Source organism: Pteropus medius, unplaced genomic scaffold (genome assembly GCF_902729225.1).
Source record: "Pteropus medius unplaced genomic scaffold, Ma_sr-lr_union100, whole genome shotgun sequence".
NCBI classification, from domain to species: Eukaryota; Metazoa; Chordata; class Mammalia; order Chiroptera; family Pteropodidae; genus Pteropus; species Pteropus medius.
Genome location: NW_024354500.1, coordinates 14,243,713 through 14,271,508, shown reverse-complemented (window position 1 = coordinate 14,271,508; position 27,796 = coordinate 14,243,713). Strand labels below are relative to the sequence as shown.

The 27,796-nt window shown below is 35.5% G+C and overlaps 1 protein-coding gene across 1 annotated transcript; it reads right to left on the bottom strand.

Annotated features, from left to right (window-relative positions):
* On the bottom strand, positions 1-26,725 carry ELOVL4 (ELOVL fatty acid elongase 4). Its single transcript, XM_039853066.1, has 6 exons — positions 26,304-26,725; positions 9,409-9,596; positions 8,138-8,218; positions 5,120-5,291; positions 4,335-4,462; positions 1-2,039 (listed from the first exon to the last, which is right to left on the bottom strand). The coding sequence occupies exons 1-6, from the start codon at positions 26,401-26,403 to the stop codon at positions 1,767-1,769; spliced, it is 942 nt and encodes a 313-aa protein (XP_039709000.1). The 5' UTR covers positions 26,404-26,725; the 3' UTR covers positions 1-1,766.
* Positions 26,726-27,796: the final 1,071 nt, after the last annotated feature.

The window sequence follows — 27,796 nt, the reverse complement described above, 5'->3', positions numbered from 1 at the left end:
TTTTCCCACAAAAGGAGTATATTTATTGTGCTGAAATCGGGTAGCAGGGCATGAACAGCTCTGGGGAACCAGCGCAGACGTTCACAAAGATTACGAATCTCTGGTCATCATACACTGAGCAGCAAAAACAAAGGTGTCGAATCCTCTTATACCAAACTATCCTATGTGTTGCAAATTTTCTGTAATTCTCATGACTGCATGCCTTTGGAAGAAGTATATAATTTTAATGCATGATAACTATTTCATAGTTTACAAACTATTCTGAAATCGTTGGTGTACCCAAAACGCATACATCCTGAATATGCAGTTTTGGCATGTTGAGATACTTAGAAATATTCATGCTTTTGGGGGGGGGGGAGGGTCACATTTTCTCCTTCCATATTGATCCCTGTTTAACATTCCCTATCAATTTAACTTATGTAATAAGCCAGTGTACAAGTTCTCTTTCCTAGTGAATTTCCAGTTGTTCATTTATATTACATGAAATAGCGAGTTTGTAAATAGCAAATTTAACTTTCAGGTTCCAACTACTCTTTTATTCATTTTGTGTCTTAACAATTAACATCTTGTAACAATCAAGCACTGAATTTAATAGTCTTTAGCACCAAGGAGTCAAGAATATTGCACCAAAATGGGTTTACACTTCAGATCTAGTTAATAAGATCTTGCAACTTCGTCACGATGAAAAACAAAATCATTCGAAAATTAAACACATTGAAAGAGGGTAGTTTCACAGCAAAGTTTGGTATATGTTATTTGTGAAAAAGCAGAAAATACTAGTGGATTCAAAAGTTAATATTAAAATTTATGTTAAAGGACTCCTTGATTTTTTAATTAAAGTTTATTTAATTTTAAATGTTCTTTCCAACAGAAGAGGTAGGTATATTTCCACATATGAAAAATCGTTAACAGCCACAAATCAAAACAAGGAAAGTCTGATAAAAATCAACATACTGTCTTCTAACAGCACATTAATGTAATTATTTTATGATTTTACTAATAAAGACATGAGTTGTCTCATGTTCCAATCAGACAATAATTTTAATTTTCATAATATATTTCTGATAATAATAGAAGTATTCAAAGGCTGCCTTTTCATCACAAAAATTGTTTCCCACAGTGATTTGTACCACAAGTTATGGTGACCTCTGAGTCACCAGACAGCAAGCATTTCACTGTAATTCTTTCTTATTTTCACCAACACCATCATCATCAAGAGTCTACAGAGATCATTAGATTTTTAAAATTTAATTACAACCAAAAATGTACTCAGACTAGAGGTGGAGAGATTTGACCATTCCAGTCAGCAAATGAATTCAAATGTGCAAATTTCCAGCTTTGGACCAGAAAATGTAAGGTAACTGATTTTAATCAGTAGGTAATTAGTGATTTAGCCAAAAAACTCATAAAGATTGTGTTTCTGTGATCATCAGACTGAAGAATGACTACATGTAAGGTACATGAAAAATCTCATGCATTAGACAAACGGATGTGAACTGAGGGAGAACCTCCGAAGTCACATAATAATTGCTTTGGTCTGGACAACATCAAAGCTAATAAAAAAAAAATGTTTAAAATAAAAACTTCATAAATAAAACATCTGGGTACTATATTTAACACTTTACTCAATCTAAAGGTTACTAATACATAGGAGCACATTTGCTTGTTCTCCCCACCCCCAAACCCTCATTTGCTTCTGTTTTCCCTGAAATTTTATAAAATTGGGAGCTTCCTCACTGTCAACAACAGTTAAGGCCCAGTTCAATTTACTCTCCTTTTGCTTTTCCATTTTTCTGCTTTTTTCCATTTTCCATCACTAGTTTTTCTGATTTGTTCACACCATTGGCTGAAATACCATTCACAGCTGTTTTTCCAGTTTTTGATTTCTTAGGCTCGTTGTATGTCCGAACATAGAAGTTAAGAAAGAGAAATATGAAGCTGATTGCGTAGGCAATTAGAGCCCAGTGCATCCATTTTGGGAAGGGGCAATCAGTGTAAAGAGACAGTGCTGTGTGCCCAATGGTCACAAAGAACTGAACCTGAAAAACAAACCAAAAAAACATGCAGCATATGTTTATTGTGAATAGTAAACAACTTTTAACAACATCGGAATCTTCTATTTAGCTAAGATAGACCCAAATTTTGCCGTACTGTCCAAAGTTTAATAGTTCTCTGGCTCCTACACCTGGCTCCTTCTCATTCAGGTTTCTGCTCTAATGCCATCTCCTCAGCAAGGGCTTCTTGATGACTAGAACTAAAGTACCTCCACCCAACTGGCCTAGTCAATCCCATTAACCAAAAGGTTTTCATTTTATGTGATTTATTTTTCTTTGTAAGAATTATAGCTATGTAAAATTGTCTTTTGCATTTGGTGACTTCTGGATCACCCATCTTTCTACTAGCATGTAACTTCAAAGGGCAGGACCTTATGTTGTTCTGATGATTCTTGAGCCCTTGGCACATGGCTAGACTCAGTGAATATTTGTTGAATAATGTTGAATAATATTATCTAATGAGCAGGAATGTCAATGGCATGAGAAAGAAAGAGAATTGTAGGCTCTTCAAGTTTTGTTTTCCTCCCACATTTTTAGACTGATTTCTTTCTGCAAAATTGTCAGTAACATGGTGTACATACTTTCAAAAATAAGCTTATCAAAATGGTTCATTATTTGTTTCCTACAAAACTGTAGACAGGTGATATACATTAAGGTTAATATCATCCTTTAAAAACTAAGATTTTTGGTAAAATTTAGTAGATATTTGAGAGTAAGTGTAAAGAGAATCACTTTCAACCTTAAGAGTTTTAAAGAAGAAAAGCCAAAATTAAGATGCCTTTAATTAATATAAGGAAATCAATTTAAATTCTGATATATTAGTAAGTGAATGATTCTCAAAATAAAAATTATGAATTCCATAGTGTTAACAAGGGTTAACTTTTTACAAGATTAATTTACATGATTAACTGTTGTGAAAACTTCTGGCTTAGAAATACACTACCCTTCATAAAATTAACATCCTATTTGGAATAGGCAATTATGATTTCTCTTTTAAGGACACTATTATCAGTATTAATTATTATATTAAATATTATTAAAATAATTTATTCATATAAGCCCCGAATTTATGTCAGACTAAATGACTTTTAAAAGTTTCCATGGAAAAATCCAGATTTTTAAGAACTTTAGATTTCACAATGGTTCTTAAAACCTGCATCACTGAAAAAGAGTGTGTACGTGGGTGTGATTGAGTATGGCATGGCTCAAGGAGAGTCAGGTGTAGGCTCTGACAAAATAGATATAAAAAGTTCACATGATTTTTCTCATCTCTTCATTTTCTCAGTACCATTTATTAATTACTAAGAGAAATGAATTACACAAACTGTACAAACAACTTACACAAAAACTGGAGGAAGCTTCCTGTAGCATTTTGGTTACAAATGAATACTTCATACCCAGCATTCCCCAAAAGTTGTGTTTCCTGTTTGGTTAGCCAGCTGTTTAGCAACTTAAAGCAGAGATGGATAATATTTCCAAATGTGATTCACTGATAAAATTGTGTACACACTATGATTAAAGGAAATTATAATAAATTCCAAGGCTTGAAGAATAGCTACCAGATTGGTTTTGGATTTCCAGTTTGATTATTGAGCTAGTGCCTAGCTCTGAATGTTACACTGATGCACCCACATGTGACATGAAGTCCTACTAGGGGTATGTGCTGAAAACTGTCTGCTCTAAAGACCAGCAATTGAAAATACCTAACTCTGATCTCTAAGGACTGTGTGGTAGAGAATGAAAAGGAGTCCTCTGGTCCTTGTTCCCTTCCTTTATGCCACCTCTTCCTTGGTTCTCTCTATACCTTTTCTTCAACTTTTATATTCTAAATATATGGCATCTATTAACAAGGACTGAAAAATAGAACGGCAAACAGAAAATTTAAGCAATGGCAGGATGAAAAGAGGTAATAACATTTTAAGTTAAAAAAAAAAAAAATTCACCTGAAAACGAAGTTATATTGTTTCTCTAGTCCTATGTGTCTATGTACCAATTGTGGTGTGCTTATTATGTCTTCACTCATCCTCTTCACAGATATTTTTAAAGAATATGTCTCTTAAAGAGACAAGAGCTATGTCTAGGCTTTTAAGGACATTTAAAAAGCAGTGGTTGTGACCGTCTAGGTCTAGCTCAGTGCCAAGTAGCCTCAACTCTCATAGCTGGAGCACCGAGTCAACTTTCTAATAGAAAATTGCAGAAAATGACTCAGCACTTTACAATCAATAAACTCAAACATTTTCAGTGCTGTACCAGAAGAAATTTTAGAAGCATTTAACTCACCAGCTGCAACATGGTCAGGTATCGTTTCCACCAAAGATATTTCTGAATCCATGGTCCAAATGCAGTTAAGCCGTAGTATGAGTACATAATCACATGGATGAAAGAATTCAGCTGGGCTCCAAAAAATGCTTTAGGAAAATAGAGGCAATTACAAATACAGGAAACTTCATTAGGCAATAAACCATTTGGACATGAAATAAATGAATCCACATTATTTTCTAATCCTTAATCTTGAGTATGGATTAGGAATAAAAGTTGTAAAATAGTACAAGTCTTCTCTTCAGAACATGCTAGGTATTTTTTAAGTTTAGATTCAGTCTTTTAACATATAAATAAAAAGGGATGTTCCTCAAAGGCAAAGAACTTTTAAAGTGGCAAGTTTTTAAGTAGGGTACTCCAGCGAGCTAAGTAGGCCCTTCATTGCACAAAATGTAGGGGGCACTATTGCCTATATTGCTTTTCATTACATTATTCTTGGGGGGAAAATGTCATGGTACATATAATTTTTTAAATAGATTTGTAAATGTCTCATTGCCTTTAGATGAGCCAATATACATGTCCACAACACAACAGTACTTATTTTGAGTAAAAACCAACAGGTTGACTTAAGGCCTATTTTAGAGCAGAAGTGGGCTCTGGGCTTGGACTGGAGATGGAACCTTCAGACTGAGAAGTTATATCTTGGTAAACTATAAACCAAGTCAAATTCCCAGGTTCTCAATTACTTTCCACCCAACATAGCTACATGATTTAAAACATTCAGATATGTTCCTGGAAGTGCTCACCTTGTCCCCCTGCGACCCACTTAATTCCAATCCACCATAATGTAAACATTGTACAGTGATGATACACATGAAGGAAAGAGACTTGGTTGTTTTTCTTCCTCAGGATAAAAAACACCGTGTCCAAATACTCAATTCCTTTAGATACAAAGTACCACCACAGAGCAGAAGCTATCTGTAAAAAGAAAGGATAAGCATAGTATAAATACCAGAATGACACTATCCTAGGGTTTACTACTTATTGTAAATAAATCCTAAATAATTTTCATTGCACAAAATGTAGGGGGCATGGAATCATTTTTGCCTAAGTAGGTGTGAAACCTAGGCAGCAATCCATGGGGGAAAAAATGGGAAAGAAAAGAGTCCAAATCTATATCTACTCTGTACCAACAATTTGGAGAAAATTTGTCTGTTACATAGCTGGATTCACATACTAACAAACTGTCAAATATAGAGCTGTAAACACATTCACTTTGCTATGTTTTCCAATTTGATAGAGCCACTGAGATATTTACTTTGTAAAGGTATTTAAGTTGTTCATGTGCAACCTACATTATACTTCAGATATTCCTACAAGTATGTTTATGTATAGCAACTGGTCTCTTAGTGTCTCTGTCACTTTAACATATGTGACAAAGTAAGTATAATCACAGTAGTCTGTATTAGGTAGTAAAATATTTAAAATGATAGGCTGAAACAAATAAACAAAATTTCCTAGGTCATAAATATAATCCTGCTTACATGAATAAGTCTTTTCTTTTCCTGGGCTCTAATTAAGACACCAGATGGTGCAGAAAGATTACTATGCATGCTGAGATTAAGTACCTAAGGATCCAGTGAGAGGTGACCTCTGTACACATGTTTTATTTTACAAGAATCTTACTATAATAGTAACCCAAACAGAACTTTTTTTATGACAAGTATTTTCTATCGCATATATCCTATGTATAAATAACAAAGAAGGCAGCACACAACTGAATAAACCTCTCTGTGTAAGGGATTTGAAAGATTCCTTCGTAGACAGGCTTAGATGTGTTAGAGTTGATAGAACCCTTCCTCATTTTATACCTGCATATGTTGGCTATCACAGGTTTTTGTTTATTTTGGTTTTGGTTTTTGCTTTTGAAAACCCAAATTACATAAAGTGTGGGCAAGGAGGAAAGAGAAAGGCCAAAGAAAAAAATCAAAGTCTTGTATTTACAGGTTGAGAATTATGTACTGAATTTGCTTGGGTAATAATACTGTTGAAAACGATACAATGGTTGAAAATGGACTTGAAATAGTTAACGAATCACAGCAACACTATATTTAATATTCACTATTATATTAGTACTTTAAAATAAAATAACTATAACCATTTTGGCACAAACTTTATCTAGAAGTTAAGAGATAATGCCTCACTTTTCCCTTTATCTGGGCCTCTCTAAATTAGCCACAATTCATGAATAGTAATAAATAATTCCTATCTTCCATTTGTAAACTGCATTAGATAAGATACCTTTGAATAGTTACATCAAAATGAAAAGTGATACTTCTTGTTACATAACAATGAATACGAAAATGAGTCCTGAGTAAAATATTTATTCTACTACATCTAATATTGGAAAGGAGAAGAGGGAGGAAAATTTCAAATGCAATCCATTGTGAATCTGATTCTTCCTCTTCCTAGATTACACTTCTCATATTAGCTAACTTCTAAAAGAACAGACTGTTTATGGATTCTAGGAAGGTAGGTTCACAATTACCAGAGTGGTATTTTTAAACCTTCATCCTAAAAACATTAGTATATTGTTTCACTCAAGGGATTTTTCGAAGTGCACTGTCTTCAAAGAAATTAAGTTCAACACTTTTTCCTTTTCCTCTCCCCCAAACCAAGCAAGACCACAGAAGTCAGCTCTCTACTACGGAGGTTCTCTGAAAATGCAGCTATCAGAAGGAACTTTTTTCCTAGCCAACGAATCTCTATAAAGTGGTCCCCTCATTCTCTCTGTCACATCAGAGGTTTCATTTTCTTGTTAACCATTTATTTACATGACTATTATCTGCCTCATCCACCCTCCACTAGAATGTCAGCTCCGTAAAGGCAGGGATTTCTTCTCTCTTTCCAACTGTGCACCCAGTGTCCCTCATACTATCTGTATATGATTGATGTTCAATACATATATGTTGAATGAATAAAACCAATAAGACAACTAAAAGGGTGATTTTTTTCATCAGCACATAAGTCTAACAGGGAAATGAAGGCATGGATATGTAATGATAAATACATTAAAGCAGTTTGGTCTTGGGTCCTGATGAATACTGATACTTATATTGTCCAACTCCAATGCCAAAAAGCTATTTTTTCAAGGGAAGCTATTACGTATTATATTATTACTACATATACTATATGTACCATGAAACATATAACATATGTTTTATATATTTTTATGTGTATATAATTTTTAGTATGAACCACAGTATATGAGTTCAATAAATACTTAACAAAATAATTATTGTTTCTTCCACTTCAGTAAAATGGTAATTTTACTAATATAGGTGACTAGAAGGCAAAATATGATAACATTATATTACTAGTGGTTTCTTTTTCTGCAAATACAATAAAAACTTAGTCTATAACTATACAAATTGTGCTAGACTTAATTTACTAAATATTACATAGTTTATAAATGCTGTTTTTCCTCAAACTTTCTTAACAAATAAATTAGACTCTCTTTATGAATTTCTACTCTTGACCAAAAACAAAAACTGAAATTATCATATTTACACTAAACATGGAACTCTTTTTAAGTATTGCATTCTAGTAATCCAACACATATTCACTCTCACACCACCAAATGAAAGACAATGGAGGTATTAAAACCAATTTTTAATTATCTACTTTTTAAAAAAGCATAGCTTTACTGACTCAAAACAATCCAGTACACTCTTACCACTATAGTAAAAGTACATTTTTCACAGGCTGAGGACTATAAAATGAAACCTACTTTGACTAATTAAAGGTATTTTTAATGTACTTACCCTGACCTCATGTACATTTTCAGAATAATCCACACTCTGGCAAACATAGCTATATCCTGCATTATATGATCCCAAGAATAACTGAAAAAAAAAAGAGAATAATATTTGGAGTAAAGTTTTAGTAGATACAGCATTTGAAAAAACTAAATATGCAATATTTCAAATTATTTTAAAAAGCAATATTAACTAAAAAATTCAAATACATTAAATATTAAAGGTGTTGGAATTTGTAAAATTTACTGTGTCAGTTTATCTGAGATTGGAATCTAAATTAAAAATCACATGTAACTCTGGACTGAGACACCAGCTCTGTCCATTTCATAACATTAAGAGAAATTCTGATTGACTATGACTCAGATCTAAGTTGTATTGATTTCTATTCTTGATTCAGAATGGTGTGCATCTAACATATTAGGTAAAAGTATCCAAATAAACTAAAGTTTTTTTACCAAGTTGAGATTCTGCAGTCTAAGATGTCAATTAAAAGAAGGTGTTTTTTTTTTGTTTTTGATTTTGTTTTTTTTTAAAGAAGAGTGCTATTTATTTTCCCAGCATCACCAGGCTAGTTCTCTGGGTTCATACAGAATGTTAATGAGGAGTCTTCAGGGAAACAAATTTCCTTCATTCTTATCTTTAAAAATAGCTGTGTCAATCTAACCTTTAGAATTTTCTTCCAAAATGTCAAGAAGAATTTGCTGGTGACCAGAAAAGTATGTGATGATTAGCAACAATGTTGTATAACAGTTAGCTCATTTTACTCCCAACTCAAAATACAATGACATTATGCAATAGGATTTAACTTGAAATTGGTATTTTACATCTGCATATTTTCATAGATTACAAACATGAAACTGCTGAATAAAAATTATAAATAAATAGCTGCAATTATTTACTGAGTGCTTAATATGTGCTAAACACTGCAAAAATTATCTCACTTTTGTCTCTGATACCATAGAAGGTAGGTAGGTATTAGCCCTATTTTATGGAGGAAATGAGTCTCAGAAAAGTTTTATAACTTCCAATGTCAGAACGGCTAATAAGGGTTATTTTAGCATTCAGTCTGTCTGCTTCAAAATTCCATATTAAACAACTGTCTTATACTTTCATATTTTTGTTATCCAAAAATGGAAAATGTCAATAATATAACATTTACTTTTAGTATAGTTAACAGTTATCTTAGAGTACGATATTACAATGATTGGTTTTACAAAGTCTCAGTTTTTAAATTCCAATAACCCTGGAGCATTATAAAGTGACTTTAGTAAACCCACCTCTCTGAAGATAAAAAAGTTAAGCAAAACCATCCCAAAATTATAGAGAATGAGCACTAAGCGCATCTGAAAAGCTTCTCGGTCCTTCATCCATTTTGGACCCAGCCACACGAATAGGAGATAAAGAGTACTTATACAAAGTGTAGGCAAGGGGGACTGCATCAGAGGCCAATTTTCCACACGTTTATCTACAGGGAGAACAAAATAACATAAAATTCATTAGATAATACATGTTTTATTAAATGAACTTATTAGGAATTATAAGGTTTCGACTTAGTTTTCCTGGTTTGACCACGTACAGATCATTGTCCTTTGAGTCTCAACAAAAATACAGGGCATAAAAGCCAAGGAAATAAGACCATTTCTTGTGAGCAGCCTTGAAAATGAAATTTCATGACATATAGCACATGTCGTTTTATACAGAACATAGAGAATGAGAACAAGAAAGATCACTAAAAATACAGAACAAGCTCGGGATGAAAAGTTAATAAAAGACTCCATAGAAATAAATATTTTAAAGAGAAACTTGTCTTCCATATTAAACACGGAAAATATTTCAGTGCAGTTTGGAAGCTGCCCCCTCCTATGCCTAAGAGCAGGAAAGAATTAGTAAACCGAAGCATTGTGGGCAATGGAAACCATTTCCTACGATATTTTGGATACTGAAGACAAGAGTACAGTTACATTAGGGGATTAAGTTAGAGATCATTATAGTTCTATGACTTATTTAAATGTTAATCACCACATTCAAGACATTTGTCTAACTTTCCTTGAGAACATGAGTCTATTTTTTTATCCATAAATGTAACCAATTTATGGGCTTTTCTCTAAAGCTATAAATCATTTACTTACAAATGTGTAAATATACATGTAACATTATTTCATTTAAAATGAATCAACTGTCCGTTAATATTCAAATATGCAACTATGAATCAATTTTATAAGAGTTTTGCCACAAGTAAAACATTTTTAAGAAACGCATATTCCACGGACTATCTCTTCAGTAACAAGAAACAAGGTGATCCCTTAGGTTTTTTTTTTAACTTCTGAAAATTGTTCCTTTTAAAAATAATAATTAGGAGAAAGAATGGAATTGGAGGTGAGGAAAATTGGATCAAGAAAATCATCAATTTTCACTCATCAGGGGACCTATTTTGCACTGCCAGAGTACCTTGTACATTTCTACTCCATTACAGCACTCATCACACTGTCCTGTGACTTTCCTTTAAAATGTAACCTCCCTGAAGGCAGGGGCTGGGTCTTTCATTCTTGTATCGCAAGGCCTATCAAGGTGCCTAAACATTTATTTGATGAATAAAGGAGGAGTGGATAATTTTTGTCCTATTAGTCCTTTATACTCTATCCCTGCAGTGAAATCCAATAGTACATTTGCTAATATTCAAGGTTTCTTCAGTGTGCAGTAGCCCTCTCCTACAGTCTTTCCCAGATCCTCCTCTAGGTTGGCACACAGCTTTAACCTAAAGTCAACAACACTTCAACCCAGTATTTAGTGAGTGCATGTGTGCTCTATAAGGCTCAATGTCTTTAATGTACCACACCACTTTCTCCAGGAAAAAAATGCAATGCTCTCACTTCTTTGCCCCAAAATGCAAGTCAGGCATTCATTCAGCAATCACTTAACAAAGCTCTGTTTTCGGCCTATAAAAGGCCACACTTCATTACCATATCCTTCTCAAATTAGCCCTTCCAGTTCACAAAGGTCAGAGAGCTTTCAAAATTCCACCTCCAGTGATTATTATGGAAGTTGTAGTAATTGTCAATGACCTGAAACACAGCATAACAACTCCCATCCTACAAAAATATTTCCATGAAATTTCTCCATGCCTTTGCAGTTATGTGTGTCTTTCTGAATTACTTGCATTGCTATTTCCCTGAATACTCCTGAGTACTATATTCATATGTCCTATATTTCTTTTATATGTTCCCTTTTCCACTAAAAAGAACTGAGTGCATCACAATAGTGTCATACAATAAGATGAAAATTCACCATCACTCAGTTTTTGAACAACAACAACAAAAAAGATGAGGGATTAGAATGGTAAACAAAAATCATTAATACTGAAGCTTTACATAATTTATACAACCTTAAAATAATGAATTGTTCACCTTTTCATTAACTCAAATGTTTAAATAACTTATGTTGCCTTTCTTCTAAAAAAGATGTGTGCATTTGCTTGCTTTTTTTTTTTGCTTTTCCCTCCAGTTTTATTGAGAAATAATTGACATATATCACTGTGTAAATTTAAGAAATACAGCATGATGGTTTTACATATATTGTGAAATGATTAGCACAGTAAGTTCAGCTAACATCCAGCTTCTCATTTAGATACAATAAAAAAAAAAAAGGAAAAAAATTTTCCTTGTGATGAGGAAAGAACTCAGATTTAATTTCTTTCTGTGTATCATACAGCAGCAAGGCTTATATTTACCATGCAGCACATTACATCCCTGTATTTATTTATGACTTTAAACTGGGAAGTTTAAAATTTTCCTAAAGTCCTCTCCTTCTTCCCTACCTCCCTTTTCACTTGGCAATGCCAGGTTTGATCTATTTTGAAAAAAAAAAAAAAAAGAATAATACATTTAAATTAAATGCCCTAGTCATTTGAGTTACACTGAATTTAAATGTAGATTATGCATATTAGAGTAAAAAGAAATATATGTCTAGTATGTTGTCAATATCCTAATCTTACACAGTTATGAATAGAATTACATACAATGAATCTATTAAGGAAAAAGAAAGAGAGAAAATTATATTAAAACCCCATCCCTCCTACCTTCACTAGAGTCAAATTCTATCATTAAGGAATACCAAGATGCAAACGGGTTTTATGTAACATTCTCGGAAATTCTCTATTTAAAAAGCTTTTTTGGAGGGGATCAGTATGGCACAAATATAAATTGACTCTAGTTTATTTTATTTGTCAAACTGTCTTATTTTTTGTATTTTATACTATTAATATGTTTATACCTTCACATCTTAGTGATTTTACTCTTACCTTGAGCCTACTTATCAACAGTTTTAAGTTTTTCATGTTGCATGTAAATGTTTATTTAAACTAGAGTTGTAGAATTTTAGATATAGAAATGATCCCTTTATCTTAAATAAAAATAAGATTCTGATAGGTCAAGAGACTTGCCCAAGAAGGTGAAGCATCCACCTCATGTATCCTAGCAACTATTCCAGTACCACTCAGTCAACATGTCCATTAATTTTAAGGGAGAAAAATGTCCCAATTTCTTTCTAAATTACAGGTACAAGTGATATTTTAAGATAGAATTGTGACTATCAATCATGTTCCTTCAAGGGAAAGAATATAAGAAAGACCTACCACCAAAGTTTTCTCAGCAGAAAAAAAGGACAAGAGATACTCAAACAAATCAAGTTTTATACTTTCCTAGGTACTACATCTAGCAGACCTGTTCTAGGATCATGAATGTTTGACACAAGGAGTATGGGAATGTTATAAGGATGTCTAGCCTGAAAAGAGGGCTTGTCAACTATTAAAAGACCTAAACAGAGATTAGATTTATTCTCTATGTCTGGAGTATAGAATGAGAACTAATGAAAAGAAATTTTAAGGAGGTAAGTAATACCTAAATTCAGAAAATTTCTAACCACTGGGTTTTTCTTTCTGTAAGCAGAAAGAGCTCTCTTTTTTGGTAATGAGCTCCCTATCCGAATTTTAAACTAAATTTAAGTAAACCTAAAGCTAAATATTAAAGCAAATAAAGTTCAGGAGCAAGAAAGTTTATTTTAATAACAAGAGCTACCAAGACACATTACTTTAACCCTTCCACAAGGGTTAACTCTTTCTTGGGAAACAGTTTCCATTTAGAACACTTTGACCATTTCATAAAGCTCATACCAAGTGGGACTGATTACTAAATTATTTATAAACGTTACTTTGGTCAGCAATCATACAAGTGTATCTGTATTAAAAGGCCATGGAATGTTTATACAACTGTATTTGTTCATCAAAACTTACAAACTTTCCACTAAAAAGAGATAACTTTTATTATGTGTACATTACACTTGCATAAAAAAAATGGGAATAAAAATTGTCCATCCAAAATGGGGCTTCCCTTGAACACTCTCCACCAATAGGTTTTTATTTTTTAATTTTATTTATTTTTTTAATAATTTGTTTTATTTTATTTATTAGTTTCAAGTTCACAGTACATTGGTTAGACATTTATACAACTTATAAAATAATCCCCCTAATTGCTCTTTCTCTCCTCTAGCCCTCCACCTAGCCATTACATTAATGCTAACTGCATTCCCTATGCCATACTCGCTCTCCCCCTGACCACCTATCAACTACTAATTTATACTTCTTTAAGCCTTCGCCCCATTCTCTCAGCCACCCAACCCCCTCCCCAGCCATCACCAGATTGTCCTCTATATTTGTAAGTCTGTTCTTGATTAGTTTGTTCTTTCTGTTCAATAGGTTTTTATTTTTAACCTGATGTTTCTTAAAATCACACAGCATGGTAGACAGACAGAACAGACTTTCAAGTCAGACTCTCTACCTCTTCTGATTTAAGTCATTTGGGGCAAGTTATTTGGTCCTTTAGAGGAGAAAACAGACATGAAAAATCAATTGCTTTGCAGGATGAGTGTGCAATATCAGAGATCAGTCTTAAGAACAATGTTAGGACAGGAGATAGGAGACAAAGCAGACTTCAAGGGCAGACATTTCAACAGCTTCTTGAAAAATAAAAGAGGAATCAGCCAAGCAGACAGGGAGGGAGGAGGCCTTGCTGCAAGCAATTTCTTCTCCACTTCAAATCTTTACACAAATGTGTTTTATATCAGGAATAATCTGAGCTCCTCCCATTGAAAGTTGAGCCCTTCGACGTCTTCTAGGCCTTTTCTTCCTGATTTAGAGGAGACCTCTAGGTTCTGAAAATGGACTCTCAAGTCAGACTACCAGCATTAGAACTCTGGTTCCCTCATTTACCAGTTGAATAAACCTGAGCAAGTTACTTAATCTCTCCAGCTTTATGGATGATAACAGGGGGTTGCTGGAAGGAATACAGTACTATATGTACAGTGTCTGACACAGAGTAGAGCTCAATAAATGTTGGCATTGTCATTACTATTGACAATAATTCAACCACTTTTAGAAGATCATCTGCTCTTCTAAAATAAGAGTTAAACCAAATTAAAGTAAAATTATCATCAATAATTAATCTTAGGGGAAAACTTTAAACTGAGAAGACAGAATATTTTATTTATAATTTACATACTTAGAAGAATATACATTTTATAACATATTTGGGAAAGCAAATACATAACAAGTCTAATTCTGAATTTTGAATTATTTAGACAGGATTTTCTTTAAAACGCCTTTTTTTAAAGAAAATGTAGCCATATTTTAATAAATAATAAAATACTTGTAATCCATCCAATATTTTGATGTAACCCAAGTCCTTTAGAAACCTCTGCTTATATATAAACAACTGTAATTCTTATAACAAATTGCCACTATGTATATTAGGTCTCTCTCTCTCTTTTTTTTTTCCCGAAGGGTTGGTATCTTTTAAAGCTTTTTAGAACTCAGGATTTCTACCAGTCAGCATGAACTTTCTTCCCGAATTAGTCTAAACTGGTCATCATCTCCCCTCCCCCCCAAAAAATGAATAAAATTTTTAATTTTTAGAACATCTAAATTCCTAGAATTAACAAGAACAAGCACAGGATTACAGTAGGAAATAATTCCAGTTGGGTGAGGTCTTGGGAAGTTACATGGAGCAAAGGGAGTGTGGCACAGGGGCGAGGAACAGGACCTGATGTACAAACGACTGCATTCCGGTCTCACCAGGTCATTTTCTAGCCCAATGACTGAGAACCCAAAACTCTTTGAGCCACAGTTTCCTCCTGTGTAAAATGTGGGCAATAAATAAGATGGTCCAAATCACAGAGTTGCTTTGAGGCTCAAACTGAAAACCCTCTGTGGGAAGATCCTCTGACATTAACTCTTTTTGTACATGAAAGTATTAAATATGCATTTCTTTTGAAACTTTTAGAGCACATTGTGATTACCTCTATCATACCATGCAACTGTCCTGTCACTGTCTGCTTCATTGTGTCCCACTCCTGACGAGGCAGGGGTTGTATTGCTTATATCTATAGCCACAAAGGCTTGCGTAGCAGATGCACTCAGCAAATGGCCGAGCACTAGCAGACTGAAATGGAGGTCACAAAGTATCCAGAAAATAAATTATTATTGTTATGGTTACTGCTACTATAGACATTCAAGACATTTCCAAAACTGCTCTTACAATGAGCAACAGTTATTGATCACTATGGTTCTAAAAGATATACAAAGTCCCTGCTGGAGCAAAAAACAATTCAATGTTCTATAAAAAGCCATGCCATTGTTAAGTTTTCTTAAATATATTTTAAAGCCAATAGCTGAAGGACATTTCTAAATTCTTCCTTTTCCATGGTAGTACATAGCAGCATATCATCAAAGAAGTTAGGAGAACTTCATTCACTTGCTATTCAAAGTGTGGTCATGCACCACCAGAAAAACATCACTTGGAACTATACTAGAAATGCAGAATCTCAGGCCTCAGTCCAGATCTACTAAGCCAGAATCTGTATTTTAATCAGATTTCCAAGTGATTTACACATTAAAATCCAAGAATTCCTCTAGTCTTCTTAGAAATGTGGGCCTACTTTATATAACACATAATCAAGTCATAAAAGTTTGATTAATTTGTTTCTAGAGTCTACCTGAATAAGTCAGCCTCTTCTCTCTCTTCTAACAACATCTAAATCTATTCAACCTACCACAAAAGAAAGAAAAACACAAGTCTAACAACCAATTAAAAATAATAAGTAGCTTCGGGAGTATACTCAAAACATCAAGAAGTATGTACGACATATTATTTTCTAAAACTATTCATTCTTTCTTAGTAAGTTAGAACCCACAGTGGCAAATTAACTCCTTTTTTTATACTTGGTTACTAATCACTAATATGCAGGCAATAATGTTAAAAATCCATTTGCCTTTACTAACATCGCAAAAATAATGGTTATTCAATATCACATTTTGCACTAAAATCACCCCAATGGGAAACTGTCTTTTTTTTAAGGAGGTAGGCATGTCTTCCTTCATTTATTATAAATGTCATGAGGACCAGAGCCACAGCCCTTTTTGCTTGATGCATCTCTATAACAGTGCCTAGTACGTAAGAAGCCTTAAATGTTTGTTAAAAGAAATTTTTAATGAAAAATGTAGATAACCGTCATCAAGAAGAGTTTGCAAAAGATCTTATCTCTATGACAGGGACAAATTAAATAACACCATAAGGCTTCCTCCAAGTTCTAGTCTAAAATGTGATTCTCTTTTTGTATTTTTAAATTAAGTTTAAAATGTGATTCTTAATACAATCTCTAAGCCAAGTAAGAGCTTGAGTATCAGTGAGGTGAAAGGCAGAAAGAGAGAGGAGAAAGGGTCTTCATATAACTTGATACAATGGGACAAGAAGAGATCTGAGATATACTCTAGAAATAAAATACAAACTCTGAAGGTGGTAGATAAATGAGAGTTAGATCAGTTTCCTATTGAGTCAGGGTGATGAGCAGGGGAAATTTCTGTCTTAAGCCACTATGTATTCAGGAAAGAGGATGATGGCTTGAGCTTGAAAGAGTGCCTGGATGAATGTAAGGAAAAGGAAGCTCTTGCAGAATGAGGAGGTGGACCAGGAAGAAACTGGGTTAAAAAATAACCAAGAGGTTGGAGTGTGATGGGCAGACAGGAAGGAATGAAGACCTTCACCAGCAGAGCCATGGTAAGCTGCAATGCAATGTCTGAAGGTATGAGGGAACAAATGGCCTGAGAGTAATCAGCACAGGGTTGGAAAGAGAGGGCAAAACATTTTATATAACTCAGCTGTATAATAGTCACCCAAGAGCCTGAAAGCATGGAGGAAGGAGTTAAGAAGCAGAGGAAAAAAGAATTTTGGTTCCAAGTTTGCCTAAGCAAAGATCAAGATAAAGGTAGAAAGTGAGAGAAATTATAGAATTTCCAGCAGAAAGCGATAGAGATGGTTTCAGAGGCTGCAAAGGAGAAAAGACAATAACATAGATGAGGTAAGTGATTCAGTGTGTGACCCAAGCTGAAGACTGATTACTCTGAGATTGAATTTGGGAGGGTTAGTACTAGATGGATAAGATCCAGGGAAAATCAGTTCACTCACTTGGAAAATGGGGATAACAGTACTTAGACCAAAGGTATGGGAAAATTAAATGTGAAAATACATATAAAACGTTGGACACAGTGCCTGGCACTCAATAAGCATCCAATAAAGGTTCACGAATATTACTGGACAATAAAACAGTATTTGTTGGATGAATAGGGAGGCTGTAATGCTGTATGAAAAGGTCACTATTTGGAAAGGAGAAAGATCCTGAATCAATCCCAGCTCTGTTACTTTCCAGCTGTGTAGTTTGAAGTCTATTTCTTTACCACAGACTAGTTAATACCTATCTTTTAGGGATGCTATCAACACTATAGAAGATAAGGTATGTATACCACAATGTATACCACAGCATTTTATAGTCCATAATGGTCCCAAACTAGAAGCTCAATAAATAGCAGTGAGTTTCACCATGTGCAAATGATATCTAAATTCATGGTTAAAAAAAAAAAAGACATATTCATAAAAGCCAGTTCATAGGGAAAAGAGAAACAATGTCAATGGGAAGAGCAAGACAAGGTCTGGGGGAAAATATTTTTATACAGATACAGTACTGATACAGAAGACTAATGCCTCCTACCCTGGAAGCCAAGATAGAATGCAGATAAGTGGTTTCATTCTCACCCAATTTTCGCATTTTGCTGGTCTCAGAAAAAGCATTCATAAAACTTCCTCTCTGTGCTAACCTGGGAGTTCAGAGTCCAAACATCCCCGTTAAGTGCTGTCAATGATCTTAAGGCTTTAGGAAAATTGAAATAGTGTTTCCCTCTGGCAAAAAAAAAAAAAAAAAAAGACCGAAGATACGGTCAGAGTGTGTATGTGTATTTTAATGGGAATTTTGGCCAAAATCTTTTCTTGCTAACAGTTCTATAAATTGAATATCCACTGGGTAAAATACTGTCAATCCTAAATTTATTCCCTTTCACCAAATAACAACAGTTTCTAGTTCTTGTATTATGAAATTTGGCAAACACTTTCATAGTTCACTTTGAATATACTTGTTTTATGGTCCTGGCCTTTTCCATCATATAGAGGTAAACTTCACCTTCTCAAGAAAAATACCACTTTTTATATTTTATATGTAAATTATATGTATTCATGTACATGGTATAAATAAATTTATATAAATAAATATCGCTTCTTAGTTTAATCTCATACAATAGCCCTTACACTCCCTTTGAGCATTCCTCTTTCTTTAAATTTTCTCTAGTGGTATTATAACTGTTCAGATTTAGTATTCTAAATAGTGATATCATGTAGATAAGATAGCAGTATAAGATAAGGTAAAATAAGACGATACATAGGTCAGAGTACTGATTATTGCTTTCTTGCTTGGCTAATGTGACAGAGAGACAAAACAACCTGTTTAGACCCATTTCTACTATAATGTTCATCCGCAAGTTATTTAGCTTCTATGACTCTCAAGGACTTCTAAACATATGGAAAAAATACTTGCCAGGCCTACCTCCCAGGGCTATTATGAAGTTCTTGGTAAAGCTGTAAAGCAAAATACAAAGGCAAGTTTGTCTTCCTTGTTATCTGCTACTTTCCAGTCCCTCAGGTAATTATTTTTAAGATAACAGCTATGTACTCTCTTTATAAAGCCATTTTACTATAAGCTGAAAAAATAAAAGAATCAACTATTTTACCACTGAACACTGAAGAAAGATAATTTCTAGCGGTGCTATCATATTAATTGCATAATATATAGAATTCTTTTCTTAATTGTGTTAAAAACACACACACACACACACACACACACACACACATAGGTACCATCTTTGCCATTGTTAAGTGTATAGTTCAACAGTATTAAGTACACTGGTTGCTAAGCTGCAAAACTGAAACTCTGTACCCATTAAACAACTCCTCACTTCCCAACCCCCACCCCCACAACTGCCAGTCTACTTTGTTTCTATGTATTTGACTACTTTAGAGATCTCATATAAATGGAATCATCAGTATTTGTCTATTTGTAGCTGGCTTATTTCACTTAGCATAATGTCCTGCTCATGGTTCATCTATATTATAGCATGTGTCAGCATTTCCTGCCTTTTTAAGACTGAATAATATTCCATTGTATGTATATACCACATCTTGTTTATCCATTCATTCATCATTGGACATCTGAGCTGCTTCTACCTCTTGGTTATCATAAATAATGCTGCTATGAGAGTGTGCTAAAACATATGAAATTCTTTAACAATACATACATTGTGCCTAAGTTTTCATTTGACAAATGAAAATGAAAACAGAGAAATTTACTCTTTTGACCACTCCAGTTCAATACCACAATGCCTTTATGTGATTAACCTAACAGTAATTCTTTCAGTGAATTTATGCATTTGTCTTTCAAATTCCAAGACTTCTATTGTAATTAAAACTTAAAACAAATAAAATACCATATTGAGGATATTCGTTTAAAAATGACGATATTCCATGAAGAAAAATATATGACAAAAGTAAGATTTTTAAAATTAGCCTTTTAGTTAAGGAACATACTCATACTCAAACCATTTAGTTTCTTTTGTTTTCCCCATATTCTAAGACCTACATATTTTTAGCAATTTATAAACACTGTAAGCCATACTTCCAAATTTAAATTAGAAATGCTCAAAGATAAAGTGCCTATGACTGAAAACGTTCTGTAATGATATATGACAAAATTTTGCATTTTTATAGAAAAATACAAAGTAAGATTAAGTTTAGACTATAGAAAACATTGCTTCAGGAGATATTAGGATTCAATAAAGTGGCCTTAACAGATCATGTAGTTTCCAACCCTCTCATAGCAGAGATAGAAATATGAGAATTAAAGAACTATGAATAACTTGCCCAAGACTATGTAACGAACCATTCTCAGAACTTGCATATTATATAATAAATGTAATGTGTAATTTACACATTATATACATGATGTATAATAAACTTAGTCTTTAATGTTATTGCTATTACTTTGACAAAATCATTAAATATTCAAGGAATACCTAGATTATTAAATAAGTACAGTATTGTAGCAACATATGCAGTACTATGTCAAAGTAGGTGCTTAAATACCTGTATCCCTTTGTTTTTCTATTCTTGTACCTATTTCTTATAGAGCAGATAAGAGAAAGTAAAAAAAACTATATATGAATCTGTTATTTTTACTATTTGGGCATGACTGATAACAGTTTTATTGGAAAAGATTTGAATTATTACATAGAATGAGGTTTTTGAATTATTGATCAATGTATGTTTATCTGAAATTGCTTCATCTATTTAAAGAATTTTTAAAAGTTACATCTATATCCAGAATTTTAGAGCCAGGTGAGACTTTCGAGATTACCTAATTTAACTCTCTCAATTTACAGATGAAAAAAAAATTGAGGTTGGTAAAACAAACGGACTTGCTTAAACTCTCGAAGCTAATTAGGTCATTTAAATCCCAGTTCAGTGTTCTTTGCATTCCCTAGCAACCAAAATATATCACTATTTGAAATTATGCTAGGTTAAGGGGCAGGGGGGATCATCTCCTGATACATATCAAATTAACAAATATACACGGCACTCTCTCATATTGGGAAGAAAAATACAAAGACGTGAACAGGTAAACAATAATGGTTTAAACAGTTCAAGACAATAGTCACAGAAAGAATGGCACTGGAAGTATATGAGAAATTGCTAAAGGCAATGGGATCAAATGAAGGAATGAAAGTTCCAGGGTACCATGGCCAAGAAAGGCTTTAGGAAGGAGGGAAACTCTGCTGGATTCTGATGAAAATCCATCTGAAGAGGTAGAGGGGGAAAGAACAGTAAAAACAAAGAACAGTATGACAGGAAACATAAAATTGGACATGCACATATTTTACTCAAGGGTGAGCTTTCCAAGTTGGCTAGAGCTGCAGGTCTGTGGGCAAGGAAAGACTGACCAGGACAGAAAGAAAATTCGGAAACTGTTTTGAAACATGTATTTCCTCCCTTCTCTTTTCTAAAAGTCCAAACCCATATAATTTTTAAAAATATATTCTGATACATTCTTATTCCAAGAGAAATTAAAATAGCTCCTTAATTTGTTAACAGGAGAAATGTCTTGATAATGAAAGGAGTTATCTAAAGTGAGAAAAGACAAATTCTGTTGCACAATTCTTCTCTATGTGCTAATATGTTTAATTTAAAATAAGTGATTCAATATAATAAATGACACAAATCCAAAATAATATTTGTTAATAACATTAAATCATTTGCTAATGACATTATCATATGACAAAAAAGTAAAGCAAATTGAATTTTAAAAGGATGACTAACTTCTTTGTGGCTCTTAAGATCACAAAAGTGTTGTCTAATATAATTATTTGTGTAATTCTTAAAATCTTTTCTCCCTAAGCCAAAGAATCTAACTGTTCAAAACTGTGTCCTGACACCAGTTTCAGACTCTGCATTGTTTTACCCTCCTGGAATTCTATCTGTGATAGGATTTCTGCTATACACCCTTGGGAAACAGACAAGAGCATCTGTCATTAAAGTCCAGGAATCTGCCACCAAACACCAGACTGTAGTGAAGGAAAAAACAAGAACCAAACAAACCAAAAAATCACCCTATAATGGCATGGACCTCTTAAGAGGCTTCGGGGAGGTTACTGGAGAAGGATAACTCTAGAACCTCATTAAAAGCACAGACCTGCTTTTAGCCACCTTGTTTACATTAAGTTAAATGTTCCCTCCCCAAAGCCCCCAGTCTCAGCAAACTAGATGACTCACTAACCCTTAAGTACACTCCCGGTTTCCATGGATTTTCAGTTTTTGACACCTTTTTCCTTAGTCTACTTATCCAAGTAGTCTCCAACAGTATCCTTATCGACTTCACATGACAAAAGAGCTAAAATATTCTAAAAACAGAGCTTGAATATTCTTGTTACAACTCAAGACTGCAGTACAGGTAGAAGTAAAGATGAGAAGAGTATAGATAGACTTTTCTGACCTCTGCTAGGCCTGACTAACAGATCACACTGCCCTCAGACCATGGCAATTTCCCTCTGGACTTCATAAACTGCATGGGGGCAATGACCAAGTGTCCCCAGAGCCAAGTACTGTGCCTACACAAGCCATGTCACGTGAAAAGAAAGACTGATTATATAAGCCTAGTTTCCAAACTTCATCATCATCATCCTTCTTCCTCCTGTACCATTATCCCCTTCTCCCTTCTGCCCCTCCAAAGTGAATTTAAGGACCCAGTTAGGCTGTTCTTTTAGGCTCTAACCTCGACTCCCAGGTAGACACAATTTTTTCATCAAAATGTGAGGTACTATATCTGCAGACAGACAGCAATGCAAACCATCCGCCCACACCTCACATACATGTACACACACATACACACATGCATTTACATACATACTCCATGACAATGGCCATTTAAAAACATGAGGTCAAAAAGAAATATGGTGGCCTTACTGTGGGCATGCAGACTATTAACTCTCCAAGATGTTTTTATCCTACGTGTCAGTTACACAAAAGGCTACTAATAAGTATTTATTAAAATAATAAATGAATACAATGGATGATATAGATAAGTTGGGTATTTACAGATTGGGTAATATTTAGATTCATCAGTTTAAAAGAATTACATATGCCTTTCTTTGATTAGATATTCACTTTGAGTCTAGGATACCAGTTCTAATCATTTTAATGTACTCATAAAGTAAAAAAAAAAAAAAAAAAAAAAAAATAGAAGAAAAAAATAAACACAATGCCATTAGAGTATCTACTCTTATACCAGCTGGTACGAAGTCTCATATCAGTCTCAGTCTATACTTTCCTATATTAACTTTCTTTTCAAAATATCTAAAAATATAATATAGGGAGGTAAAGAAATTTTGTTTGTTTTCTAAAAGTACAGCTCTTTCAAAGTTTTAACTCCGGTGTGCAAAGTAGAAGGAACATTTTATGTGTTAATACACTAGGGGCCATATTCTATATTCGCTAGATATGTGCTGTTGAAAAGCTCAGTTTTTATACAATGCTTTAGATATGTTTTATTAAATAGCACCATTTGATATAATAGCTCAAAATGATATTTTTGCAGAAACTATTTGCCCTAGGACAAAAATATCTTGGATCATCAAATATATATCTTGGACCACCAAAGTAGATAATACATTATTTACACTTGGGTAGAAATCTTGGTGGAGAGAAATATTTAATGAACTAAAAAAAAACAGAAAGATAGAAGCATATAGTCCTTGGAATGAAAGCATTCAAGAGCGCAGAGCCTCCCTCACTTCTTGCTCTCCCTAAATATTTTGCATCCTTTCACAATGCTCATCACTATTTCTCAAGACCATCTCCTCTCTCCACCCAGTTTTATTTTCCATTTCCAAACTTCTGATTCATCAACTTTTTCTTCAGCCTCATTTAATAAGTTACTTTTCTACTTTGAAACTCACTATAATTTTCATGACATTATAGTGAGACAAGATTCTCTTGGAATTGGAGCAGTGCGAACGAGTCAAAGAAAAGGGATGAGGCAATGAAAGGAAAAGGGACACAACAGGCTTCTATCTGAACCTGAAAAAATATTCCTCCTTACACAGCAGCAAGACAGAACAGACTATATCCCACTAAGCCCCTAAGTTAGTTAAGAAATACCATCTACCTACACTAGGTAGCTCATTACAGAAAGCAAGGAAGCAGTCTCAGGTTTCGTAAGTGGATAGCCAGAGCATGGGTGAAAAGCTTCCCTCCCATCTGTTTGTAAAAGGTCACTTGCTTGTGTCCCAGCAGCTACTGCTCACTCCTGAGGCTCGGCACACAATATTATATTAGTTCATATGCCTTCGCAGGCGAGTAGCAAGCTTTCATATGGGGCAACCACACAAATTTCCTATTTCATCATGATGTTTTTTACATGAACATCATTAGAAAAGAATCATCACAGAAAGGTATATTCTATCTTTGCTCTCAATTCTCTCTGAGACTCAAGAGATGGTAAAGCTCTGAGCTAGGAAGGGAATGATAGACAGGAATGACAACTCCTAGGTGTGGCTCTGGCTATGTGGAGATTGGAGAACCTTGACGATGTATGAACTCTAAAGTATGCAAAGTGCAATTACCTGTCATAGAGCTTGTCTGATGTTTAGCTTTGCATGATTGTGTAATGGGAAACCCTGATGCAAGTTAAAAAACCAAAATCACTTCAGAGATGAAGGGAAGGGTACATCTTTCCCAGGCTTCATAGGTACAACATAACCTCAGTGTAGCAGTACATAGAAGAGAGACTTAAAAAGGAAAAACTCAATTTAAACTCTTTTTACCATTTTCAGTTGCAATGGCTAATCAAATTGCTTACTTCTCAGTGTCAAACTTTAGAGTTTATGAAAAAGAACACTTTCCTAAAGAAATTAAAGCCATATCAATGTCAAAGAATCATTTTGTCTCATCCAGAAATAATTCTAGCAACATATTTTCTCCACAACATATATCCCATGCAGAATACTGAATTCGTGCTGTAACAATTATTCCATTTACTCTAATGACAAACACAAAACTACAGGAATATATTTTCATTTCTAGGGAAGGAAGGCAGAGTCATAACATGGAACGTTAATTTCCTCTCTTGCTGGGATGCAGTGCAATACTGCAAAAGCACTAAAAAATTTTAAATCATAAGATCATTTCTAAAATCCTGTTAACCTCATTTTTACTTGGAAAACTTTTAAAAGCCTTAAAACCAAAAGCAGTTGAAGCAACTGAAAAAAAAATGGTAAAATGTAAAAAAAAAAAAAAATCACAATTGATTCTGCAAGGAGAGCTGCATAAATCAACCAACTGACGGCCCTGTCAAATTCCAACAGCTAAAGGTAAAAGTTTGCTGATTTTAAGAAAACTATATATATGTAGGCTTCTGGGACAACCTCTAGGTGCTGCTGTAGAGATCCCCTTCCTAAAGACATTTCTTTTCCGGTGTTTTAGCCACCCCCTCTCACAGACTGCACTGCGCAAAAACCATTATAGACAATTACTTGAAACATATTTGCTGTTGAAAACGTCTCAGAAACTAATACTAAGGTTCAATGTGCCAAACAGTGGTGGGGGGGCTGTTTGTCTGTTTTGTTTTTTACTTTTCATTCCAAATTACAGTACAGATGGATGAGCTAGATAAAATATTAGCAGGTTAGCAAGCAGGTTGCGTCAAAGCAACCCGGAGCCCAAAGAAGCAAAAAGACAGCTACTACTGGAGTCCCCCCACCCCCAGCCATCTCTCCGTTTGGAATATTACTAAATGTTAAAACCAATCCTGTGCATAAGTTAGAACTGTCAGATGAGATCTGGAAAAGTGGGAATATACGGTGGGGCGGTTCCTGCGAAGAGCTCTCGGCAGCACAGGTTCCATCTGACATGTCAGCTCCTGCATCCGAGAAGCTGATGAGAGATGGTGGAAGCTCAGAGGAAAACCGTGCAAGCGTCGGGGGGAGGGGGAGGCCTTAACGTTCAGAGCAGATTAACCAGTGCCCGACCGCGGTCCCCGCGGTCCCCGCGCCCCAGCGCCTCCTCTGATCCGCAGCTTCCGAACAGCTGCAGCGGGGCAGGGAGCTCTAGGGCCCGGGTAAGGGCGCTCCGCAGCCGGGGGGCTGGCGTCTCCCGCAGGGCCAGGGGAGGATGGGGAAGCCGGCGATCGGCTTTACCTGTGATGCTCCAGGTCCAGCGGTAGAACTCCACCGTGTCGTTGAGCGCCGTGGACACCACGTTCAGGACACTGCCCGGCTCCGAGTCCAGGAGCCCCATCGCGGCAGTGAGCGACAGCCGGCGGCGGCGGGAGGAGAGAGCGAAGACCCCCGCGGGAGGGCTGACCTCGAAGGCGACGGCCGAGGGAGCGAGTGGCAGCTGGGGACCCCTCCAACGGTGGCGGCCCGGCTGCGTCTGCTCCTCCTCCTCCTCGGAGCGTCGCGGCGGCGGGGATGCTGTGGCGGCGGCGACGGCGAGCCGGTCGAGGGAGCAGGTACCGTCAAGGCTCCCAGGAGGAGGAGGAGGAGGAGTTCCTGCTGTGAGCGCCGAGCACTGCCCCACTCTACCGCCTCGAGCCGCCGCCGCTCCAATCTCCTCGGCTGCGGTCACGTGGGCGCGCGCGGGGCGGAGGAGCCGGCGCGTCCCTCCTCCCGCCCGCGCGCGGGGGCTCCTGCAAGGGGATGCTGTGGTCGGGGACGCGCAGGCGTGCGTCGTCCCTGCCCCCTTTTCCAGTCGCCCCTCCTTGCCACCTTTCCCCGCGAGTAACTCTGTGCTCCTTCTTCGCCTCCCTCCCTGGCATCAGGCTCTGAGGAGTACACAGCCTTCCCACGGGTGACCTCGCACCCTCCTTGGATACGTCTTAGGAAACACGACAGGAAAGAATGAGCGGTTTGTGGTTAAGGATGAGGTAGGCCAGGTGTTTTGGTCTTAACTGTCATTCACTTCGATTTCCTTTGGGTTCTCTTTTCTTCACCCAAGCACGCAGGCACATGCTTGGCACTATGAGAAGGGAAATGCACAAGTTATCCTTCTAAATTAGTGAAGCTTCAATGATGGAGAATGAACCAATTAACAAAATAACAAATGCGTATTTTCCATCCGCGGTGGAACGACTTAAATTAATACACCAATTTTCTATATGGATATCCGACTGCGTGGGTGGTCGGCACCCCTTACCAACAACCTGCGCCCCCCCCCCACCTCTTGTTGTTCAAGGGTCAACTGTAATTTGAATGAATGTTTGCATGTGTTCTGTAGAGCCTTTTAATATACATGGAATAATCAAAGAGATACAATTGTGCCAAATTCAGCCATTAGGAGTTCAGAGAAGAAGAAGGAGAATAGGGGCCTCATAGTTAGGCAAGTCTGCTTGGACCTGAAGGAAATGAGGTGAATATAAAAGGATAATTGCTCAGGAGACAAAGGACAATCTAGGCAAAAGAAGAAAAAAATAATTTTTATTTTAAAAATTTGTTTGGATAATAAGGTGTGAGGCAGCAGGATAATATGCCCGTGAAAAGTAGCAAAAATAGACTACATACCGTTGGTAATTTGATAGTTTCTGACATCAAACAAGACCTTTGAGACTAGTTCAACAACCTTTTCAGCTGCTTGTTAGTTAAACATGTCATCTACTTTTTGTTTTACCTTTTCTCCAATTGTTGGTTTAGAA